This window comes from Ctenopharyngodon idella, chromosome 5 (assembly GCF_019924925.1).
Source record: "Ctenopharyngodon idella isolate HZGC_01 chromosome 5, HZGC01, whole genome shotgun sequence".
Lineage (NCBI taxonomy): Eukaryota > Metazoa > Chordata > Actinopteri > Cypriniformes > Xenocyprididae > Ctenopharyngodon > Ctenopharyngodon idella.
The window spans coordinates 40,958,914-40,983,069 of NC_067224.1; the positions used below are offsets into that span (position 1 = coordinate 40,958,914).

General features: G+C 37.6%; 1 protein-coding gene across 2 annotated transcripts in view; it reads right to left on the reverse strand.

The window, feature by feature from the left end:
- The window catches only part of LOC127512129 (RNA-binding protein Musashi homolog 1), a 60,037-nt gene that overhangs the window by 35,480 nt on the left and 401 nt on the right, over positions 1–24,156 (reverse strand). For both annotated transcript variants that reach the window (XM_051892763.1, XM_051892764.1), the window contains exons 2-5: positions 6,353–6,685; positions 5,779–5,819; positions 5,093–5,174; positions 4,910–4,994 (exon numbers count right to left, since the gene is read on the reverse strand). In XM_051892763.1, the coding sequence (XP_051748723.1) occupies positions 4,910–4,994; positions 5,093–5,174; positions 5,779–5,819; positions 6,353–6,417 (273 nt within the window). In that variant the 5' untranslated portion in view covers positions 6,418–6,685. The remainder of the gene's footprint in view (positions 1–4,909; positions 4,995–5,092; positions 5,175–5,778; positions 5,820–6,352; positions 6,686–24,156) is intronic.

Genomic DNA, 24,156 nt, shown 5'->3' on the forward strand with positions numbered 1-24,156 from the left:
CTCATCACCAAGGCTGCATTTATTTGATCACAAATACAGTAAAAGCATGTGAAATATTATTACAATTTTAAAAAACTGCTTTTTTAAATGTAATTTATTTCTGCGATTGCAGAGCTGAATTTTCAGCATCATTACTACAGTCTTCAGTGTCACATGATCCTTCAGAAATCATTTTAATATGCTGATTTGCTGCTCATTTCATATGTTGAAAACAGTTGTGCTGCTTCATATTTTTGTGAAAACCATGATAGCATTTTTTTTTTCAGGATTCTTTAATGTTCAAAAGAACAGCATTTATTTGAAATAGAAATCATTTGTAATATTATAAATGTCTTTACTGACATTTTTGATCAAGTGAATGCGTCCTTACTGAAAAAAGCAAAAATTAAAAAAAAAAAATAAATCTCACTGACCCCAAACTTCTGAACAATAGTTTAAGTTTGCATACAAACTTCCTCTAGTTGTTGTCTAACATATGAACAACTGCTCATTTCAGAAGATAAATGATATGTGATTAACATTAATGTTATACCACAGGAAAAAAAATGTCTTCATAAAAATGAATCACTCTTTCAGACAATTTTTTCCTAGTTGTAAGTTCTATCAACTCAGTGCAATAAATTTCCTGAAGGATAAGTCCTGGCCTATATTTTCTCCCACTGAATATTCTGTTTCACTAGTCAGTATATCACATTCTGAAAAAAAAAAAAAAAAATAGATTGCGAACGTCTCTTCAGGTCGACTTTAAGTAGCCACAGAGTATTATATTCTAGATAACATTGCTCTTGAGCATTAAAAATAAAACAATGTGTCAATCTGTCCTTATTCCTTACTGAATTAAAGCAAAAAAATATACTTCATACTTCACAACATATATTTGCTCGATATGATGCAACTATGATGCCATACATTTTTCAAAACAGAAAATGCGAGATTTATATACATTACACCATTAAGTGTTATGCATCTCTTAAAGGGATAGTTCACCCAAAAAATGAAAATTCTGTCATCATTTACTCCCCCTCAAGTTGTTCTAAGCCTGTACGAATTTCTTTCTTCTGGTGAACACAAAAGAAGATATTTTGAAGAATGTTGGTAAACAAGCAGTTTCTGGTCCCCATTGACTTCCATTGTAAAAATTGTTTTTTCATACTACGGAAGTCAATGGGGACCAACAAGTGGTTACTTTGGTTGCCAACATTCTTCAAAATATCTTCTTTTGTGTTCAGCAGAACAAAGAAACTCATACAGGTTTGGAACAACTTGATGGTGAGTAAATGATGACAGAATTTTCATTTTTGGGTGAACTATCCCTTTGGGATAAGTTGTTCCAAACCTGTATAAATTTCTTTGTTCTGTTGAACACAAAGGAAGATATTTTTAGGAAAGTTTGTAACCAGGATCCATTGACTTCCATAATAGAAAAAAAATACTATGGAAGTCAATGGTGCCCCAGAACTGTTCAGTTTCCCACATTCTTCAAAATATCTTCCTTTGTGTTCAACAGAACAAAGAAATTTATACAGGTTTGGAACAACTTGAGGGTGAGTAAATGATGACAGAATTTTTATTTTTGGGTGAACTATCCCTTTAAGGCCCAGATATACTTCAAGCTAATTGATTATGTAATAAGTAGGTGTGGCTCCAAGGCTCCACCTTCTTTGCTGTGAAAATCGGTTCATTTCTTCAGTTCAGTCCGTCGAGGTCAGATGCGAATACAAACACGAACACAGGAGAGCTGCTTTATAGTAGAGATGCACCGATACTAAATTTTTCCACCGATAGCTGATTATTCAGAGTGTACTGATACCTATAGTTTGGGGGTTCTGCCTTTTACACCTTCTTTTAAATTAATAATAATTTCATTATAATTAATAATTAATCATTATATTTTTAATTATTATATTTTGAAAGAAATGCAAATAAAAACTTTATTCTCTCCATTTCATCAACATGTTTCAGAGTAACTGGTATCAGTTATAAACATAAACACATTACTCAAATTAATATTAACACACATTAACTAAATTCTGAAGATTAAATTAATATTTCTTAACTTTCTGAATGTTATGAATTCATATAATTACTAAGAATATTGAACATCAAACTGGTTTCTTAGCATTTTCTTTACACAAAGCACTAATTCAGTGCATTTTTCTGCCCTCTGTTGATTGACAGGATATATCGGCCCTGACTATTGGCTGTTTTTAAATCATCAGCCGATAGCCAGATTGATACCGACTATTGGCCGATATATCGGTGCATCTCTACTTTATAGTGGACACTGCAGTTGTAATTCCAACTGATAGTGACACTGACACTTTTTCATGTTTAATACTGTAAAGCAGCTTTGCTTTAAAAGCAACCTATTGTATAAAGTGCTATGTAAATAAACATGACGTGATTTGACTGGAGTGCTGAATCTCAGAGCTGGTGCAAACATCCTCATCGCTATGATCACATGCTTTTTAACTGCTGTCATTTTAGTGGTGTGCTTATTTTGTTATTGAGAGGAAAGAGCCCAGCACATATTTACATATTCATTAAACGCCGGTATTACAAACTTCTTTTTACCCCTAAGCAAGGAACGGAAATAACTTCGCTGTGAGTATATCAGGGCTTTTATACAGGGTCATGGTGGTTAATGGCTGTGGTTAAGTGTGTGACACTCTCGGATATAACCAACAAAGTTGTTATGGTGATGACAGTCCCACATGGCGACCAAACCCAAGAGACTGGAGTGTTGCCAGGCTGAGTCTCTCTGAGCAGAGTCACCATTAATATTGTAAATACTCTGGCTGCAAATAAATGCGTCTAAACAAGATTCAGCTAGCCTCATTCTTTAATGTGAAAAGACTAGGAACAGGCCACAACACAGCCCACATTTGACAACAAACAAACACAACCCCATTTACACACACACCTTGTAAGTGGTCTGTCTGTGCCATCTCTGTAGTAAAGCTCTGGCTGGTTTTGTCTGCTGACACACCCACACAGTTCTGACAAAGACCATCAATGACGTCCCAGGACTCACATATTCAAACACGACCTGGGCGCTTATTCAAATAGAGCTACTGGCTAGCACGATACTCTGTGCAATGTGGTCAAAAGTGGACAAAAAGTGCTGGAGCAAATTCAAAATGTATTAGGTTTCATAGTATAGGACACTATCATGTCATTTAAAACCATCACTACACTCATCACTAAAAGTAAAGGTTCTTTATTGGCATTGATTGATGGTTCCATAAAGAACCTTTAACATTTACGGAACCTTTGCATTCCACAAAAGGTTCTTTATAGTGGACAAAGTTTCTTTGGGTTATTAAAATGTTCTTCACAGTAAGCTTTTAAAAGGTTCTTTGGGGAACCAAAAATGCTTCTGCACTGCGAAAACACCCCTGTTTAGAACATTTATTTTTTAACAGTGTATAGTATTTTAAAAATATATATTCTGACAACCTTCAAAGAATGCCATACACCATGCCATTACCAGCGTAGTCATGGATCTCAACTGGTGGGTTGCATCCCAAAAATGAGGTACACATCTGTTCTGATCGGGTCACAGACATCAGAGATAAAACAATAAACGAATATAATAAAATGCAAACATGCATAGTCATCATAATAGCAAAATTTACAAGCTAAACTGTTAAAATGGACGAGGAAAAGCTCTACATTTGACGTCAAAGGCTGTTCGTCCAATCAAACTTCACAATTAATTTGCCTGTCAATAGGTAATATGGCTATTAATACTAATATATAACTTTTAGCATTGTGTTCGGCTGGTAAATCACTTCTCCTGTTGTTTATGCATTGTTTATTGCATATTGTTCAACCTATCCAGTTCATTTAATATATTTCAACACTGTAAAAATGTTCCACCTATTTCAACTTAAAAACTTAAGTTCAAAGTTGTTGCCTTAAATTTTTAAGTATTATCAAATTGGCTGTACAAGTCATTTCAAATTTATATTAAACTGACTTTAAAAAAATCTAGTTGAATCTCACATAACTTACAAAAAATGTGAAATTGCTTAAATTGTTTTGACAAGTTAAAGTAATGCAAAAATATAAGTTGTCTTGACTTACTGATCAAATAATTTTTTAATAACATTTTTGAACAATTTTGGTACAGTGATGTAAATTATGTGATACCGATGCAAATTACATTGTGGATATCTAAACCTTCTTAGTGTATAATAATAATAATTTTTAAAAATTCACTTATGAACAGTGCTAACTGTGACTACAGTGAATTTATACATCACAAGTACTGGCGGATAAAAAGTTTCTGATTGTGGCAGTGCCATGGTTTAGTGATAATAATACTGTGTTATTTTGAAAGATACCATAATAGTGAAATGGTAGCCTACTTCAAATAATCCCATCTTAGCATGGTAAAGTTCTATAATAAGTTTAGTAATAATAAAACTAAATCCTCGCCGATTTACAGCGGTTTTTATGTGTCTGCACAACACTTTTGGAATGTTGATCGAATCCTAGAAGATTTTGAAAAGTTTGATTCTGCCCCGTTTCGCTCCCCTGGTTGCCATGACGATGAAAAGCGAGAAAGAACGCTTTCATGTGGCGCGCTCTGCGCCAGACAGACCTGCTGGAACGGACCTCGCGCCTCGTGCATGTGGAGTTAAAATGATCTTAGGAAACGAAAACCACCGCCAAGCATTCATCCCATTGAAGTGCTTAAGTCTTGCAAGGGAATAAACTAAAGAATATGAGGCGAACTGCTTCAAAAGCCAGTAACTGACGCAGGTGGGATGAAACCCTGACCCTCACAGAACATGCTAGGCCACACCGCAGAATTATTTTAGAAAACAAACAAAAGCATGCAATGTGTGCGCATTTATATTAAATGAACTGCTATACAGCATAATAAAAATGATAAACTCACTGTTTTTGAATCCAACTCGTGTCTGTTTTGGGCCAAAACTTTATCCACTCCGGTCTGGTCTACATAGGTGACAAATCCAAACCCCCTGCGTAAAAGCAGCGCATGCACACACATTACGCATAAGAATTAAGTTACAAACACACAAACAAGTCAGCAGTGGATGTGCGCGCGCCTCCCCCTCACCTCGACCGCTTCGTAACCGGATCCCGCATCACCATACACTCCTTCACCTCGCCGAATTTACAAAAGTATTCCTTCAGTCCCTCTGGAGAAAGAAAAACACAATGTATTTACTTCATAACACCAGTTTAGTGACACAAATCATGTTTGATGCACCTTAAAACAAAAAAAAGCTCGCTGCTACGCGTTGTAAGAGACTGCCCATCTGTGAGCACTTTGCATCTCGACAATAGTGCTCATTATAAAGCTCTGGTAAGCATTCTTATTATAATGTTCTAAGTTAAGCTGGCTATTTGAATAACAACGTAGGCATACATAGTGTAGAGATTTTCCACTCTGCATTTATTCAACCACATCAGTGCTTCCTCGCTAGCGCCCTTGCTTTCACCTCAAATCACCACGAGCTCATTATACCCTATAGCTCGTCTGTAGCTTTCGAGGAAGTATTTCCAGAGAAGTTTTATCACTAAACATGTCAAGAATTGATCTATAAATCTTCCTCTGTGTAACACGTTATGGCTCGTGCGTTGAATGCGTGCTTTGATTTCACGGAGCGTGAACTATTTGCTTTCTGTCTCTAGTCAAACAAACATATAGAAAGAAAACATGCTCCTATATGCTCATAGCAACCCGTGCACGGGAGTTTTTGTGGAAGTAGCACGCAGGACAGAGGATCACGCGTGTCTCACCTTGTGTCGTCTGCCAGCTCAGCCCGCCGATGAACATTTTGCTGAAAGGTGAAAAAGAGAGCCAGATCAGACATCTGAAAGTCTTCTGAAACGCTATTGATTACTGATGCATGTGTAAATACGGCAATCAACCCGCCAAAATAACAATAAATCAAGTGGAAAAGTGAAATTCGGCCATGATGGATGGATGGGTGCCGTTATTTCCAATGAATCGCAGAATTAATTATTTCATCTCCTCTAAAAAGTAACAAGTTCGATCATCCCCTTTTGAAAGGGCAAAATGGAATGTAAAAATATAACCTGCTGGAAACAATGTAACAGTTCCAAATGTAACAGACGGAAACAATGTAACCGCGCGCGTCCTGGACAGAGGGAACATGGAAACAATGTAACACTGAAGCTCCTGGCTGTTACATTGTTTCCATTTTCGCTCTTTCGTAAAGAGACCCGCGCTTCTGTCTTTTGTCTCCGGTGGTCTCTTCTCTCCTGGTCCCAAAACTCTCAGGTTTATTTCTATAGATCTCCCCCGTTCGCAAGGAAAAGTCAAACGGAGCGCGCATAAAGGAGGCTTTACCAGGGGTCGTGCGGGGAGTCCTGCGTGGAGGACGACAGGCTGCTCTGACTCCCTTCTGTGTCCATTCCCGTGTCCCTCTGTTGCCCGGACTGTGAGCCGAACGGGAGCCAGGAGTCTCCAACTCAAGAGCGGGTGGCCCGAGGGGGTGGGGGAGGGAGGGACCCGTCTGGAGGAGGACGGGCCAAGCGTGGTTTGCGCACACACGGAGGCACCGCCTCCCGTTTGACTTTTCCCGGACTCTCGTCGTCTGCTCCGCCCTCTCTTTCTCCCTGACCCCGCCCCCGCCTGCTTTCATCAGCTGCTGTACAGTAGCAGAGTCGAAACGTGGTCAGTCTGAAGAAAGAGAAAAACAGACAGACTAGATAGATAGATAGATAGAACTAATGAACGAACGATAAACAATATATAGATAGAACGATAGATGGATAGATAGAACAATAGATATATAGATAGAAAAATAGATTGAACGAACGATAGATAGAACGACAGATCGATAGATAGAATGATAGATAGATAGAACGATAGATAGAACTAATGAACGAACAATAGAACAATATATCGATGGAACGATAGACAGATAGATAGAACAATAGACAGAATGGTAGATAGATAAATAGAACGATAGACAGATAGATAGATAGAATGAACAAACAAGTGATAGATAGAACGATGGATGGATGGATGGATGGATGGATAGACAGAACAATAGATATATAGATAGATCGAACGAATGAACAAATGATAAACAATAGATAGAACGATAGATGGATAGATAGATGGATAGAACAACAGATAGAACGACAGATCGATAGATGGAACGATGGATGGATGGATGGATAGATGGATAGACAGAACAATAGATATATAGATCGAATGAATGAACGAACGATAGAACAATAGATAGAACGATAGATCAATAGATAGATAGATAGATAGATAGAACTAATGAACAAATGATAGAATATATCGATGAAACGATAGATAGAATGGTAGATGGATAGAATGATAGAACGATAGATAGATAGAACGATAGATAGATAGAATGATAGATGGATGGATGGATGGATAGATATATAGATAGAACGAACGAATGAACAAACGATAGATAGATAGATAGATAGATAGATAGATAGATAGAACTAATGAACAAATGATAGAACAATATATCGATGGAACGATAGAATGGTAGATGATAGATAGATAGATAGATAGAACGATAGATGGATGGACAGATATATAGATAGAACGAACGAATGAACAAACGATGATAGATAGATAGATAGATAGATAGATAGATAGATAGATAGATAGATAGATAGCACTTGATCTATTGTTTGTATCATCAATCTAATCCAGTCAGTTGTGTCTATAGTGAAGCAGCAGTCAGTATCATACAGCAGCGGGTGAGTTTGGTGATTGGTAGTCTAGATTCCAGTCGGTCTGAACTGGCACGAAGTCAAGACCAGGTGATTGGTGGTCTGCATATGTGGGTGGGGCTGACAGACTGACCACAACCATCACAGTCCTCAGGGAGGTGTGCATTGTTCCTCGTAAACAACAGCATCTCACGTGGTATTGTTGTCATTTTTATGTTTTTTTATTTAGTGATTTGTTAAAAAGATAAATACGGACATTCAGTGGCCAGGCTTGAAAAATATTCTAATAATTTGGGATATTAAAGCCAGTTTCAAAAGATGAGGATGAGTATATTCTTCTGGCCTTGAAATAGAATTTAAAAGATGATCACAATTTATAAACAACGTTTTGTATTAAAAAGCATTTAATATGTGGAAACTTCAGCAACGCACAAGACAACTGAATGCAATCAAACATGCATCTGTACTAGATTTATATTAAATTATATAACACAGCAAACGCTTTTATCCAAAGAAACTTGGAGGGAAGGAAGCAATTATTATAGCAGTAACTTTAAGAAAAAAAAAAAAGAAAAAAAAAAAGCTAGAGCAGAAGTGCACCTGCTAAAGGAAACTACTACAACGCAGATATACAAAGAGTGACATTTTAGTAGAAAAAAAAATAAAATGATGCAAGGTGAAGTAAAAATCTGAATTATCAGATCCAAAATAAAACTTCTGCACCAAAAGTTTTGAGATCAGTTCATAGGTCGAACTGGTATAGGAACACATGCCACAATTTGTAAAAAATTTGCGTGCTTATATATCACTGCTCAAGGGTTTGTCAGTGCGGTTGCCCTGTGTGTGTGTGTATTTGATTGTGGTCTCAGGATGAGTGTGTGTGTGTGTGTGTGTGTGTGGAGAAGCAGTATGTAGGACAGCGCCCCAGCGCTCCCGACTGGAGCTATGGGCGTGCTAAATTTCTGCATGCATGATCAATGGCTTTGAATAAAGAGAAAGAGAGAGAGGGGGAGGGGAAGGAATTAGTTTGAAAGGGGGGTTAAGAAGAGGTTGAAAACAGAATGAGAGAAAAGATGAGACAAGATGCATTTATGACGAGTAGCCTCATTATGAGAAGTGCTGAACAGTGGGTGAAAATGACTGACGTACATTTGTTTTTTTGTGCAACTTTTATTCTTTTGACGTCTAAAACTCTGAAGTTGGTTAATGAAGCAGGTACTGGAACAGAGCCATTGATAAACAGGGCCATTTTTATGGGGAAAGGGGCTAGTTGTCACAGGGACAGAAATTACTAGAAGTTCAATTACACAAATACTTGTTTTATCCATCAGTGCTTTTGTATGTCAAATTTTTGCTGTAGCTTTTGTTTAACAAGTAAACATTATAAAGCCACACTGACATTGAGAGCAGAGTAAACTATACACTGGGTTATAAACAACCCAAGTTGGGATGAAAATGGACAGACCCAGCGAATCAGTTGTTTTGACCCATCAATTGGGTTAAACGTTTGACCCAACCTCCTTTGACTTTACTGCTTGCTTAAAATGAACCCAAAGTATGATGGAAATGGACATTTATCAATAAGTTTCTTGAATAATAATTAAACATTTTATTAAGTTGCTTATTAATAAATGTTCACCTTTTGATTGTTATTGTTGCCTCTACTAATTATGTGTGTGATTTTTAATTTTCAACCCATTTTGGGTTCATTTTAAGCCAGAAATATAGTCATTTTTAAACAATAGTTGGGTTAAATAAAACTATCCAGCAGGTTAAGCAAACATTTAACCCAATCGCTAGGTTTGTCCATATTTAACCCAACTTAACCCAACATTTTTTAGTGTATAATGAAGGTTGAAATGTGTTTTGCAAATGTTGTAATTTTATATAATTTATTAATTATAATTTCTCTTGGCTAAAACACTATACATTTTACCTTTTATATTATTAGCTATATCATAATGCCAACCCAATGTGACAACTTACCCCGTATAGTGTGACAAACATGCAATGTGTGTTAAATGAAAAGAAACTAACTTTTAGAAATAAAATAACCCTGAGAAATATTTTTTCAGAGTGCCACAAGCTTTTTTCCACATTAATGTTGATTGATTTAGCATTGCATTATAAAAGTTTAATATATCATAAAATAGTCCTTTGAAACATGATCACGAATTGCTCTAGTTCTCCCTACTTTTTCTTTCCCTATACTTGAAGAGACACAAAACTAGTGTGAATTTCTTGGTCATTCATCACTCCTGTGGCTCTTTTGACTGAGGGTCTCGCATGCTATTGTTGCTCTCTAACCTCAGTCAAGCCTGAGATCTGCTCTCTCATTCTGTGAAGAAGGAAAGGAGGCCTGACTTTTGGCCTCTTTGTCTTTTCCTCCCTTGTCAACTTTGACAAAGTGCAAAAACGAGAGAGAGAAGTCATTACTATGGCTGTAGAAATATATGCTACTGTTCAAAAGTTTGCAATCGGAAAGTTTTTTAATGTTTGAAAGAATGAAAGAAGTCTCTTATTCTCACCAAAATAAATTACAGAAAAAAAAAAACAGTAAAATTGTGAAATATTATTAGAAATTTATATAACTGTTTTCTATTTTTAATTTATTTTAAAAATGTAATTTATTCCTGTGATCAAAGCTGAATTTTCAGCATCATTACTCCAGTCTTCAGTGTCACATGATCCTTCAGAAATCATTCTAAAATACTGATTTGCTGCTCAAGAAACCTGTACTCTAAAAATGCTGGGTTAAAAACAACCCAATTTGGGTTATTTGGCAACCCAGCACTGGGTAAAGCTTATTGGGTTTTATACATTAACCATTTGCTTGGTTGCTTTTAACAGTGCTGGATCATTCAACCTGATTTTGAAGATTTTTCATTTCAAATAATAGGACAGGAGCAGTTCATTTAGAATATTTATTCAATGGCAAGTCAGTCTTTTACAATCATAAAATACTCAAAAAAAAAAAAAAAAAAAACGTTTTAGGACATGGCAGGAGCAGCAAGAGCAGCCACTGGGAATCTGTGGGAAGAAAACTGGTATCAGTAGGCTGTTCCAGTTCATTAAATGACATGCAGCACTCCTAAATGACATTATTTTCATTTTTGGGTGAACTAACCCTTTAAAAACAACCCAAGTTGGGTTTAAAATGGACAAACCCAGTGAATCGTTTGTCTTGACCCATCGATTGGGTTAAACCATTGAGATGGAAAAAGTGTCCCAATCAACCTGAATTCATGTTTGAAAAGTTACATCAAAAACAGCTTGTGCCATCTCGTCTGTCAGACATTTAAGTTTCAACCTGTCAAACGCATAGCGTGACCACAGCTGCGACGCTAGCACACTAGATCAAATGCAGCGCTTCTATTATAGTCAGTGGAGCAAACAGTAACTTTTACACATTAAAGTGATGTTGCGTTGTGTTTAAGCCCTGGTCGCACATTAGTTTGACATGGTGGTGCCGGCGCCTGTTCGGCTAGCGTTCCCAGCAGACATTAGCTGTGACGTACATGTAAACAACAACAACAACAACAAAAAAAAAAGGTAAAATGTCAGACTACAGACGTTTTCCTATTTGTACAGTAATAATTTGATAGGAATAGAATGTATTACAAACCTTAATTTCATTCAGGTAGTTTCCCTTCAGGACGTTTTCTCTCAGAACAGAAAACAAAATGGCCGTTGACAAATGTATCCAGTTTTAACTCAGACCAACCACATACACAGCCACACCTCTCTTCGTTCTCTCCCCTCACTGAGACAGAAGTATCCAAATTTCTCCTCTCCAGTCATCCTACCACCTGCCCTCTAGATCCCATTCCCTCACACCTTCTACAAGCCATCGCTCCTACACTTTTACCAGCACTTACACACATTATCAACATCTCTCCACATTGGCATTTTCCCCAACACATTCAAGCAGGCTCGGGTAACCCCACTGCTTAAAAAACCCACATTAAACACGTCACTTGTAGACAGTTATAGACCTGTCTCTCCCCTATCATTCATAGCAAAAACACTTGAATGAGTTGTTTTCAACCAGGTGTCATCTTTCCTCTCACAGAGCAACCAATTGGACGTCAATCAATCTGGTTTCAAGAGTGGCCATTCAACCGAGACTGCACTACTGTCGGTCACTGAATCCTTGCGGATTGCAAAGGCTGATTTTAAATCATCAGTTCTCATTCTGCTCGATCTATCTGCTGCCTTTGACACGGTGAATCATCAGATCCTTTTGTCCACCCTCTCATCACTTGGCATCACAAGTACTCCACTTCACTGGTTTGAATCCTATCTCACAGGTAGGTCTTTCAGGGTGACCCGGAGAGGGGAGGTATCCAAAACTGATCACTGGGGTTCCTCAGGGTTCAGTGCTTGGACCCCTCCTCTTCTCCATTTACACTACATCACTTGGTCCCATCATTCAGGCACATGGTTTCTCCTACCATTGCTATGCTGATGACACACAACTCTTCCTTTCATTCCAACCAGATGATCCCACAGTAGCTGCACAAATCTCAAGCTGTCTGGCAGACATCTCGGCATGGATGAAAGAACATCATCTGCAGCTCAACCTGGCAAAGACTGAGCTTCTCGTCTTCCCTGCCAATCCGACTCTGAATCATGATTTCACCATCCAACTAGGTACATCCTCAATTACCCCATCAAATTCGGCCAGAAATCTTGGAGTAATCTTTGATGACCAACTGACCTTCAAAGACCATTGCGAAGACAGCTCGGTCATGCAGATTTGCACTATACAACATCAGGAAAATCAGGCCCCTTCTAACAGAACATGCAACACAACTTCTGGTCCAGGCCCTGGTCATTTCTAGGCTTGATTACTGCAATGCTCTTCTGGCTGGACTGCCATCATGCACAATCAAGCCTCTACAAATGATTCAGAACGCTGCAGCACGTCTTGTCTTTAACGAGCCCAAAAGAGCACACGTCACGCCTCTCTTCATCTCTCTGCACTAGCTACCACTTGCTGCTCGCATCTAGTTCAAGGCGTTGACGCTTGCTTACAGATCTACCACAGGCTCAGCACCCTCCTACTTCCACTCAATTTTATGAGTCTACATCCCTACCAGAAGCCTACACTCACTAAAGGAGCGAAGGCTCATGGTACCATCACAGAGAGGCACAAAATCAGTCTCCAGAACATTCTCATTCACTGCTCCATGCTGGTGGAACGATCTTCCTGCCTTCATCCGGAATGCAGAATCCCTGGCAATATTCAAAAGACAGCTGAAAACTCATCTCTTTCGTGAGCACTTAAAAAAAAACTATCCTTTCATTACCTATCCTTTCACTTCCTTTAATCCCTCTCTATTGTAGCTTATGATACTCTGAGCAATGACTGAAACTTGTATTGTGAGCACTTCTTGTGTCTATTTGCCTCTTCATGATGACTTGCTTGTTGTTTTCCTCACTTGTAAGTCGCTTTGGATAAAAGCGTCTGCCAAATGAATAAATGTAAAATGTAAATGTAAAAAAATGTTTTAACCGATTCGGCACAGACTACCCAACATTGGGTTACATTTACCCAGCGTTGGGTAGGTATGTGAGGGGGGTTCATTATTTGTTTTGACAGTAAAAATGACCCAGCAGCTGAGTTACAGAAAAACTACCCAGCACCTCGGTAAAAATATTAAAAAATAACCCAATAAAATGACTCTACTGGCTGAACCCAGCATTTGTGTTAAAAAAAAATAACCCAGCATTTTTCAATGACCCAGCACATGGGTAAAAATAATAAAAAATAACCCAATAAAATGACCCAACAGTCTGAACCCAGCATGTTTCGGAGTGTAAATGCTTTATAAATATTGTAAATGTTTACAGTCATGCCAGCAAACCTTAGCTGCCTCAGACAGATGATCATGTCTGTTTGTATGAGTGATTGCAGTAGTGATAGTTACAGCACAAAAGGTTCAGTTTAAATCTATGCTACCTGTAAATTTCATGTCAAAATAAATTAAGTTGCCAAGGGGTGAACTTAAACAAATTCTGATTGGATAAAAGCATCCAGTGAGGCATTCAGGAAGTAAGGCTACTTCCAATCAGGACATAAGCACCTGAACATGATGCATTTTTTCTTTTGTCATCACACCTTTATCTTCAATAAAGAAAACACTTCCCATCCTCAGGGGAAGGCACAGCACTACTGTCAAGAGGTAAACAGAAAGAGAGAACATGCGCATCAACGCCAATATTACCATCATCAAGATCGCACATGGGAGATGTGATATCTCTCCTATCCGGATTACCTGAGTCAAAGATCTGAGGGCTGCGGGAACAGCCCAACCACCAGCCGAATATCTCTTTTAATCCTTTTTCCATGGCCCCCCTCCTTCCTTCAACATATCACCACCATTCCTCTTCTCTATTTATAGGGTCATAGCGTTCCCTCTCTCTGTGGGATGAAGGGGGGTTTCGTTTGGAGCGTCACCCTGCCTGGTTAGTGAATGGGTTAGTGACAGGCTTTGGCGGGGGTCAAGACGGAGGACATGGGAACCCCCTACTGACCAGGGCACATTTATTTTTACTTTTTTATTTGTTTAACATCCGTCCGATCGATCAGGTGAATCAGTTTGGTGTGCTCTTAAAGGGATAGTTCACCCAGAAATGAAAATTCTGGCACTGTTTGCTTGCTTGCTTACTTCATCTGTGGAACATAAAAACAGATGTTAGGCAGAATGTACAAGCAGCTCTTTTCCATATAATGAAAGCTTAAAGGGGTGGTTGATTATGATTTCACTTTTTTAACTTTAGTTAGTGTGTAATGTTGCTGTTTGAGCATAAACAACATCTGCAAAGTTACAACACTCAAAGTTCAATACAAAGGGAGATATTTTCTTTTACAGAACTCGCTGTTCAAGGACTACAACAAACGGCTGGTAGGGACTACAACAAGCTTCTTCTCGGGTTGGTGACATCACAAACCCCAAAAATTTACATAAACCCCGACCCCGAGAACACACAAAAAGGGTGAGCCATGTTGGGCTGCTTTAGAGAAGAGGAAGAGTTGTTGTAGTAGAGTGTTATTGTCATGCCGTCATTTTACGCCGGACTGCTTCACAAACGAGGATCAATTCAACACTGGATTTGCACAAAAGATTAACATGACGGCACATGCTAGTTGATGAGTTGAATCGACTCCAGAGCAACTACATAAATTTATCCACTAACCATTCAGAAACGTCCAGTTTCATTCTAAAAGTTTTAACTTCTTCCTGAGTCTCTCCATCAGTGTCAACTCCGGTTTGAACAATGTAAGGCTGAACACCGTTACTGACAATCCTCATTTTGACTGCGTGAGATTCTCCAGCTTCGCTTGCCCATTTTTCCTGCTTCTAACACATCAACTTTGAGGACAAAATGTTCACTTGCTGCCTAATATATCCCACCCACTAACAGGTGATGAAGAGATAATCAGTGTTACTCACTTCACCCGTCAGTGGTCAATATGTTATGCCTGATCTGTGTATGTTAAAATGTAATTTATTCCTGTGATCAACGTTGAATTTTCAGCATCATCACTCCAATATTCAGCGTGATGTGATCCTTCAGAAATCATTCTAATATGCTGTGTTTCCACCACAGGAACCAGGGTCTAAATAAAGTTCCGTGTAAAAGTCCCCCGTCAGAAAGTCAATGCTCGCGAGGTAGTACTTTTTCAAAGTTCAGGAACTTTCGGGGATGGGACTTGGGCACTGAACATGCTGCTTGGTTGAGTTCACGCAGCATTTTGATTGGTTGACTCCACGCAGCATTCTATTTCAACCACCATTTTTAAAAGTCTGTTGCGGTGCGTGCAGTAAGATTTGTTCGCTATTCGAATCAACAGCCTTGTTTCCACAGAATTTACCTGGAAAAATTTATCCCAGGAACTCATTTGCTGTAAGATTTGCTGTGTGGAGTCAGCCAATCAAAATGCTGCGTGAACTCAACCAATCAGCATCTTTAGCGCCCAAGTCCCACCCCCGAAAGTTCCTAAACTTTGAAAAAGTACTACTTCGTGAGCAGGGACTTTCTGGGGGGAGAATTTTTACCCAGAACTTTATTTAAACCTGCGGTCGATCAGATGGGATTCGGACATGCCTTAATGCCTACCTTGGAATGTGTCCTCCGAAGGCAGCATTTGTAAGTTTTCAGATGTAGCCATTGATCGACAGAAAACACATGCTATCATTTCTTTCGGATCAAATGCAATGATTGAACGAACATTTTATGGTCATACACCTTCCAGACAATATATTTTTATAAAAATACATTTAGACCACTTAACCTAGTGATTCAGGATATGAGGAGACTTTCAATCAGCATAACAAAAAATGTTTCTGAGTGCAGAGAATCACCTATTGCACCTTTAAATCTTAAGATATAGCTTTTGTGAGTCACAGACCAAAATGAAAGTATTTCACTTTCACAGAATGCCTTCATTGTACGGAATACTATACAAAACGTCTCCTTTTGTGTTTCACAGAAGTCACGAGGGTGAGCAAAAGATGCCGAAGTTTCATTTCTGAGTGAATTACTCCTTTAGAGGCAGCAAATGGCTATAATGACGCGGTGTTTTTCTCTGTGAATGACAGCATGAGGGGTCACGGGGTGAATCTCGGCTCGTCTCTCACGGTGCCACTGCTGTCATCATAGCACACTGTAAACCAACACTCATATAGATCTCTCCCTCCCGCCTGCCACATCGACTCAGTTACACTTGTTCTTTGCTGACCAGCTGCACACACACATATACACACACATACACGAGTGTTTTGTATTGAGCGAAGCAAGACAGCTCAGCACAGAAGATCCCAATCATTGTTTATTTTAATTCGATTTCTTTTCAGTCTCTTGCGAGTAACTGAGTTCTGATGTGATTTTCGTGAATGTGTGGATGTGTTTCACAGTTGGCCTGCAATTACTTTTTGTCTGTTTATCTGATTCCAACAGAAAAAAAGAGACAGACAGAGAGAGAAAGAGTGCAAAGAAATAAAATGTCAAGGGAACAGCGAGGAAGGCACACGGACAGTGGTGAATTGGAGGGAAAAAGGGCCGAGAGCGAGAGAGGAGGGACGGTGCCGAACAGCTTTTGTGGGCTTTGTGAGGCTCAAATTGTCTCCTTCTCTGGGAAAGTGGAAACTCAACACCCCCCACAGGAGGTCTGGTTACCTGGTGAGAGTGGAAGAAAGGAAGAAAAACACAACGACAGAGCGAGGGAGGGGCGCAAAGGTGCCGAGAGAGAAACGGGAGAATAGGGAAGAGGAAGACAGGACGAATTGTTAACATAAAGACGGGATCACCGCAGGATGAATGAGTGATTTAGAAGCCTTCTGAGAACAGGGAGGGTTTGCACAGAAGTATTTGCTAATAAAATGCATAACCAGAATCATTTTTTGACTCTAATTTTGACTTAATTTGGCTTTTAACCCTATAATGCCTATCATATTTGATTCACAAATTTCTAAGGCTTTTAAATTATCAAAAGGACCAAAACTTTGTCATGTCTTCTGTCGTCTGGTTGATATACTTTTTTAGCAAGTAAAAGTCCTTTTAGTGTCATTGTAAAAACATCTCCCTTCAGCTCGTGGTTCATGTGTCTTTTTGCTTTGAAATCTTTACTGATCTTATAAAGTAAACATAAGAATAACTTTTATATTGTTAGTAATATTTTAAGATGAACACTTAATGGACTGAAGCGACTTAGGTTTACTTGATCATCAGTTTATAATGTAAGAAAAATCATGATAAAATGTGAGTATCATATATGATCATGAGGCTTTTGAGGAAAGCCTCTCTCAATGGCCCTCACAATAAAAACAAGAGCTTTGATCATAAAACTAAGCATTTAAATATCATCTTACTATATTATTGAGAGATATAGAGTGATGACTGATATTCGTATGCATTATATGTAAGTATCTGTATAAAGATCTCATTGATTTACCTACAAGCATCAGAATTTCTTCTTACTTTCTGGCCATATAAATATCAGCATCTGCAGCAAGTATTTTAGGGTTAACTCATATTTATAACATGTGTATCTTAAATTTACTTAAATAATTTGGATAAATTCACAGAGGAATCAATTACAGAGTTGAATGGAGTCTCTTCTCCTCTGGCGCCCTCTTTTGACCACAGACAGAAAGTGCTCCAGCCACATGTACAGACGCTTTTATCCAATGTAGTAAAATGGTTTGGCGTGTAGAGTGGGCTCTTCAACCTCCTAGCAACCATCCAGAATACCCTAGCAACCATTTAGAATACCTTTTCGCCCACATAGTAATACCCTGGCTGACAACACCCTGAATTTCGCAAAGGCAAGCATCACTCACATGTTCTTCGGAAAATGTAAAAATATTTTATAGAAATGAAATATTTAATAATAACATTTCAGCCATTATCAGCAATAATAGTTATTATGTCCTATATATATATAAAAGCTGGGTTAAAAATAACCCAAGTTGGGTTAAAAATGGACAAACCCACACTCTAAAAAAATAGCTGTAAAACAACGAAACGAATTAACACAGTAAAATACCATTTTCCAATGAAACAGTAATATACTGTAAAATCAATGCATTCTGGGTAATATGCCTTTTCGAGAAAGTAAACAATAGGCTACTTTCTCAAAAACGACAAATATTACCCAGAATGCATTGCAATATACAGAAGTAATATACCATAAAAACAATGCATTCTGGGTAATATTTGTCATTTTAACATCAAAAAACGACAAATAAAATTGCCCAGAATGCATTGTTTTATGGTATATTACTGTTTCAATGGAAAACGGTATTTTACTGTGTAAATTTGTTTTGTTTTTTTACAGTTATTTTTTAAGAGTGTAGTGATTGGGATCTTTTAACCCTGTTGGGTTAAATGTTTGACCCAACCTGCTGGGTAGTTCTATTTAACTCAACTATTGTTTAAAAATTACTATATTGATCACTTAAAATGAACCCAAAATAGGTTGGAAATTAACATTTATTAATATGTTTAATAAATTAACATTTATTAATAAGTATAATAAATAATAATTAAATATTAAACATTAAATTGCTTATTAATGTTCACCTTTTGATTATTATTGTTGCCTTTAGTAATTATGTGTCTGATTTCTAATTTCTAACCTATTTTGGGTTCATTTTAATCCAACCGTATAGTCATTTTTAAACAATAGTTGAGTTAAATAAAACTGCCCAGCAGGTTGGTCAAACATTTACCCCAACCGCTGAGTTAAAACAACCCAATAGCTGGGTTTGTCCATATTTAACCCAACTTGGGTTGTTTTTAACCCAGCATTTTTAGAGTGTACTGTTCTCCAAATAATGCCTCATTTATTTATATCAGCTGCAGTGGATGAGCACACATTACTAGGGCAATGAGATCCGCACAAAAGCACCAGTAAAACAGAAAGCACATGCCCTGTCACAGATCAAAAGACTACTCCACCCATATGACCTTTGTCAGGATATCATAAAAAAATGGATCAAACAAATAATGGAGGCCATCAGTTGTGATCACTGGGTGTGGCGTGCAGGTAACACGAGCACAGGGAGGAAACCACATCTATCGCACCTAATTATGCTGCCATCCAATAAACAAAAACATGCAAGCTGACATGAAATATCAAACCATGTCAAAGGCTTAAATCAGAGGTCACAAATTGTGTTTGCCAATAATTTTTTAAGCTCAACTATTTTTTGTGAGGAAAAAAAGTGTTCATTAAATGAAAATACATTATGGAAATTATAACCAAAGAAAAAGTTAAGAGCTAAATTTTAGATGAATGGATAGTTCACCCAAAAATGAAAATTCTGTCAGCATTTATTCACCATCAAGTTGTTCCTACATTAAATGTATTCAGTAAAAATAAAATATACAAGCATAGATGGCTCTGCAGACCAATAATTATGTTATAGTAATTTATAATATAATAATTATAAATGATATAATAATTATATTTTAATGGCTTTGCAATATGTTAAGAATCAAAAGGTACGTAAATACATGACTATGGTTATGGTACTGTACACATGATATTATAGGCCAGGCTTAAATTCAAGTCCTTTATTTTATATTTAACAGGATCCTGCTCGGTTTCCATCCACTAAGACTCAACTGCAGTAACAATAACTTTCCACCAGATGTCAGCAAGCATAACAAAGAAATCAGAAGACGACAAAGGCAGTGAGGTCCATAACCTCATTTAACCCCACACATAAGCTGTGTCCCAAGTCAGAGGCTGCATCTTATGAAGGCAGAGAAAAAATGTTAAATGGGACGGTCTAGCCTACGGAGGACTGCTCTTTTCGACTAGCAACTGTGACAGCTGGCGTTGATGAGTGGAAGTAATTTTTGTACCGGACGCACAATACATGTTGGGGTAGGCAAAGCCGTGAAGGATCCATCTGTTGTATCCTTTATTGTGTGGGAAATAAAGGACACATTTGGAGGCTGAATTTGAAGGAGACTTCGAATTGGGAAAGCCTTCGTCTCGCAGTGGAGACGCAATCGGCCTTCGAAGGATGCAGCCTCTAAATTGGGACGCAGCTAAACTGCTCCTGAAATGCGATTTCACAGTCCGAGTCACATTCACTTTCTATGTTTATGTGATAATACTAAGTTTGTGATTATGATAATAATGCTAAATATGGTGATTACACCGATCTTAATGTAAGATATTTACTATCTGAATCTAACCATGTCATGTCAACAAATGGAAAAGTGAACCAGCTGTTTATCATCATTTTAATTATTGTGCCCCTAACGCATACTTTTACATATTCTTCCGTTATTGAAAAACTGTTGCTTTAATTACCTTGAACAAAACTGTTCATTAAGAAGACCTTTGTCTCAAAATATATTCAATAAATTTTGCTATTTTCATTTACTACTTAAATCTACAACATTTTAAATAACATCAAATTTTAGATCAATTTACCATAGAATCAACTTTGCACTGCTGCCAGCGATCGCATCAAAAATCAGACATATTTCCACGTTCATCTTGAAAAGCAGATGTTTTGGAAAGTGCTACGGAGTTTTTGTGCCATCTAGTGGTTTAAAGGAAAATAAAAATAAAATTTTACCTCAGGGAGACTTTAGCCCCTATCACTCAGTGTTTATGGCACTCTTGGCATCTGAAATTGTCTGGGAGGTGTAAAAAGAGAAAGTCCTTACGGTATTATCGTTTTATCCTGTTGTTGTGAAAACAAGTGATTTACCAGAATGTGTTTCTCTTCAAACAAGGCAAAGAGTGTTTCTCTCCTGTATTCGGTTCAGTGAGTGTGATGAACACACGTTAAACCTGAGAATTGTGGATACTAAAATACTTAAAATTAACTGAGCACTAATGAGATTTATAAACTGTGATGGAGGGGAAGATCTTCAGTAAATAATGACTTAAATTACATTCTGTTCCTCACACAAATCTATCATATTACTTCAGAATGCCTTTGATATAGCACAAAAGTCATATGGACAACATTTTTTTGTATTCCACAAAAAATGGAAAGTTAAACAGGTTTGAAACAACATGATGATGACAGAATTTCATTTTCAGACAAACTATTCTTTTAAATGACTGATTTCAAATGACAGCTTTCGGAACCTTACAGCAGGGTTATAATAGTTACCTAAAACTAACATCATACAAAAGGAAAATTAAAAACTAAATCAAAACATTTATTAATTTATAATAGTATCTCAATGAAACACCGCCTTACGGACACAACAGAAGTATTAAAGGCACAATATGTAATTTTCGCCACTAGAGGTCACCTATTCAAAACAAATGCGTAGCCTAATGACACCGAGATTGAGCGCAGAATCATGGGAGGTGTTGTCTTCACCTCACAGCCGGTGGAAAAGAATCTTACGGACTTAACATTACTGTAGTATGAAGCAGAGCAGGGTCGAGTGTTGTTGGAGGGGAACGAGGCCGCTGGAGCGATTGCTAATGAGAGACGAGCGCGACACATGGCTCGAGAGCAGCGGAACTTTTATTATGCCACAGTCGCCGCTTCCGCTTCTTCCAGTCAAGCGTATGTAGGGTAACGCAGCGCTGTTTATCATTTGCGAATTTTCGCCGTGATGACGCTCTTGAATCGAAACAATAGATCCCTATGGAGCCTTTCACACTGGCCATGAAAAAGCGAGGATTTTTTTCCGACCTGTGTGTCGATTTTTTCTGTCACTCCGTGATGAAACTGGCCGTCCAATTAGATTTGAGCTTTAGATCACGTGCCCGGAGCAGCTGCTGTTGCACAGAAGGGCGAGAGTGTTGGCGCCGTTTCGAAAACTAGTGTAAACAAACACAGAAGAAGAGTATTCAGGAGGAGATTATTATTGGTATCTGAGAACAGATTTATTCTCACATTTTTTATACAGAATATCATTTCAGCGAACGATGTTAAAGCCATATACGAGACACATAAATGAGGACAAATGCATTGTTGGTCGGCGCCACCTAGCGTGCAGCCGTGAATTAGTAGAAGATGATCAGTCGTTTCGCGTTCGGTGTAAAAGGGCCTTTACTCTGTGTGTTTACTCGGCGACTGCTATGAGACACTTGTTGCACACTGTAGTAAACTAGATCAATATTAGAATATCATATTAGTATAATCAAGAAAACAAGATTCAAACAATAAGACTAAACGTGTTGAGCTATATAACATGATTAGTTTTCTGTCTATTAATGTATCCAAACAGTAGGGCTGCAACAAACGATTATTTTGATAATCGATTAATCTACCGATTATTGGAACGATTAATCGACTAATCATCGATTATTATACTGGTTAATCAGTATGCTTTATTCGATTATTCCACTAGCAATTAGTAAAAATACTGAGTTATACTTTAACTAATAATTGAAACAAGGAAATCACTTCAGCTTTTGAAAGTGTATTTTTAATGAATTTGTTAAAAAATACTGATAAAATGACAACTGTGTTTTTATTAATTCTGGGAATTGTAATAACTTTTTAATTAGAGTAAAAATATGAATATGTAATATTGTGCAAAAATTTCTAAAAAATACTCCTCTCTAGATTTCTTCTTTTTACTAACTATCGAGTTTATGGTCACTGAATGGCTTTCCTGAGGTAAATGTAACATTTTGTGACATATTTGTTTGCAAGCTGTTTTATTGTGGTCTTTCTGCGGTTGAAACTCTGATTAAGTGATTACATTAGAGCTGGATTCATTTCAGTAAATTGTACTGTATCTTTCAACATATTTTTTAATATTCATTCATGTTTATTTCGTGCTGTAATAGCAGAAAAGAGGAAGAGATAATAGGTTCACGTGCCGCTTGACCTGAGGCGCTATAGCGATCTGTAACTCCACATTAAAGAGCGCCAAAACCACATGTATTGTTTGAATCCCGTAGTAAAATTGACAGAATTTAAAAGTTAAGACTTTGTTTTATATCAGAAGTAACCTGATCTGTCGGCACGCTGTCCTCAATGCTCAATGCACTGCGTGAGAAAATGGACGTGTGGCGAACAGTGAGTTTGAATGAGAGTTGGTGGCCCTGCATGACAGCATTTTTTGTAGTTATGCTAAACGTTATGTTTTATGCTATGTTAAACTCACACATTTTACGGGGTTCGACATCATTTGCACTATGCACTCCGAAGCACCGTGCTATCTTCTATTGGATTTGATCCAGGAGGGCTGCATTACAGTATTGCTGCTACAGCGCCCCACTGGTCAAACCGCGTTATTGCAGGCCCTTCAAATAGATCATGAGATCAAAAGACTATTCGACAACAAAAATATTTTGAATATTTTAATCCAAAAATCTTACATATTGTGCCTTTAACTCACATGCATGCCCGTTGATCATGAATCTATAGGTTGACATGAAAGTGCTACATTTATTTGATGCATCTAGTGCACTAGTCCCTTTGTGTTTCCTGTATACATTCCTGGTTTGTTATTTGTTTCATTTCCCTGACTTCTGTCAACAAGGGGAAAATCATCTGTCAGCCTATACACAGTTGCAATGAAGCGGTAAATATATTGAACATGGAATGTACTATAAACGTGAATTTGTGATAGGTTCATAGACCTATAGTTTTAAATTAGTCAGGTTCACTGGGCTGCATATAAATCATATAATTCCCTTTGGCCCAGGTACAGATTTTGTTGCTCATTTAAATGTGCCAACTGTTAGTGTTAACAGTATAGATATTCATAATTGTTGTACTCTAGTACTTAGTTAAATTAACAACAATGCTGCTGATGTCCTTTGCTTATGGTTCACCAAATATAATAATAAAAAAATACATTTATACTCTCATTGAAATATGGGTAGATTAGGAATATGGACAGATTTCAGGCCATATTTCATCTGAAATCAGCAAAACAGTAGATGAAAACAATAACTATACACTTTATAAA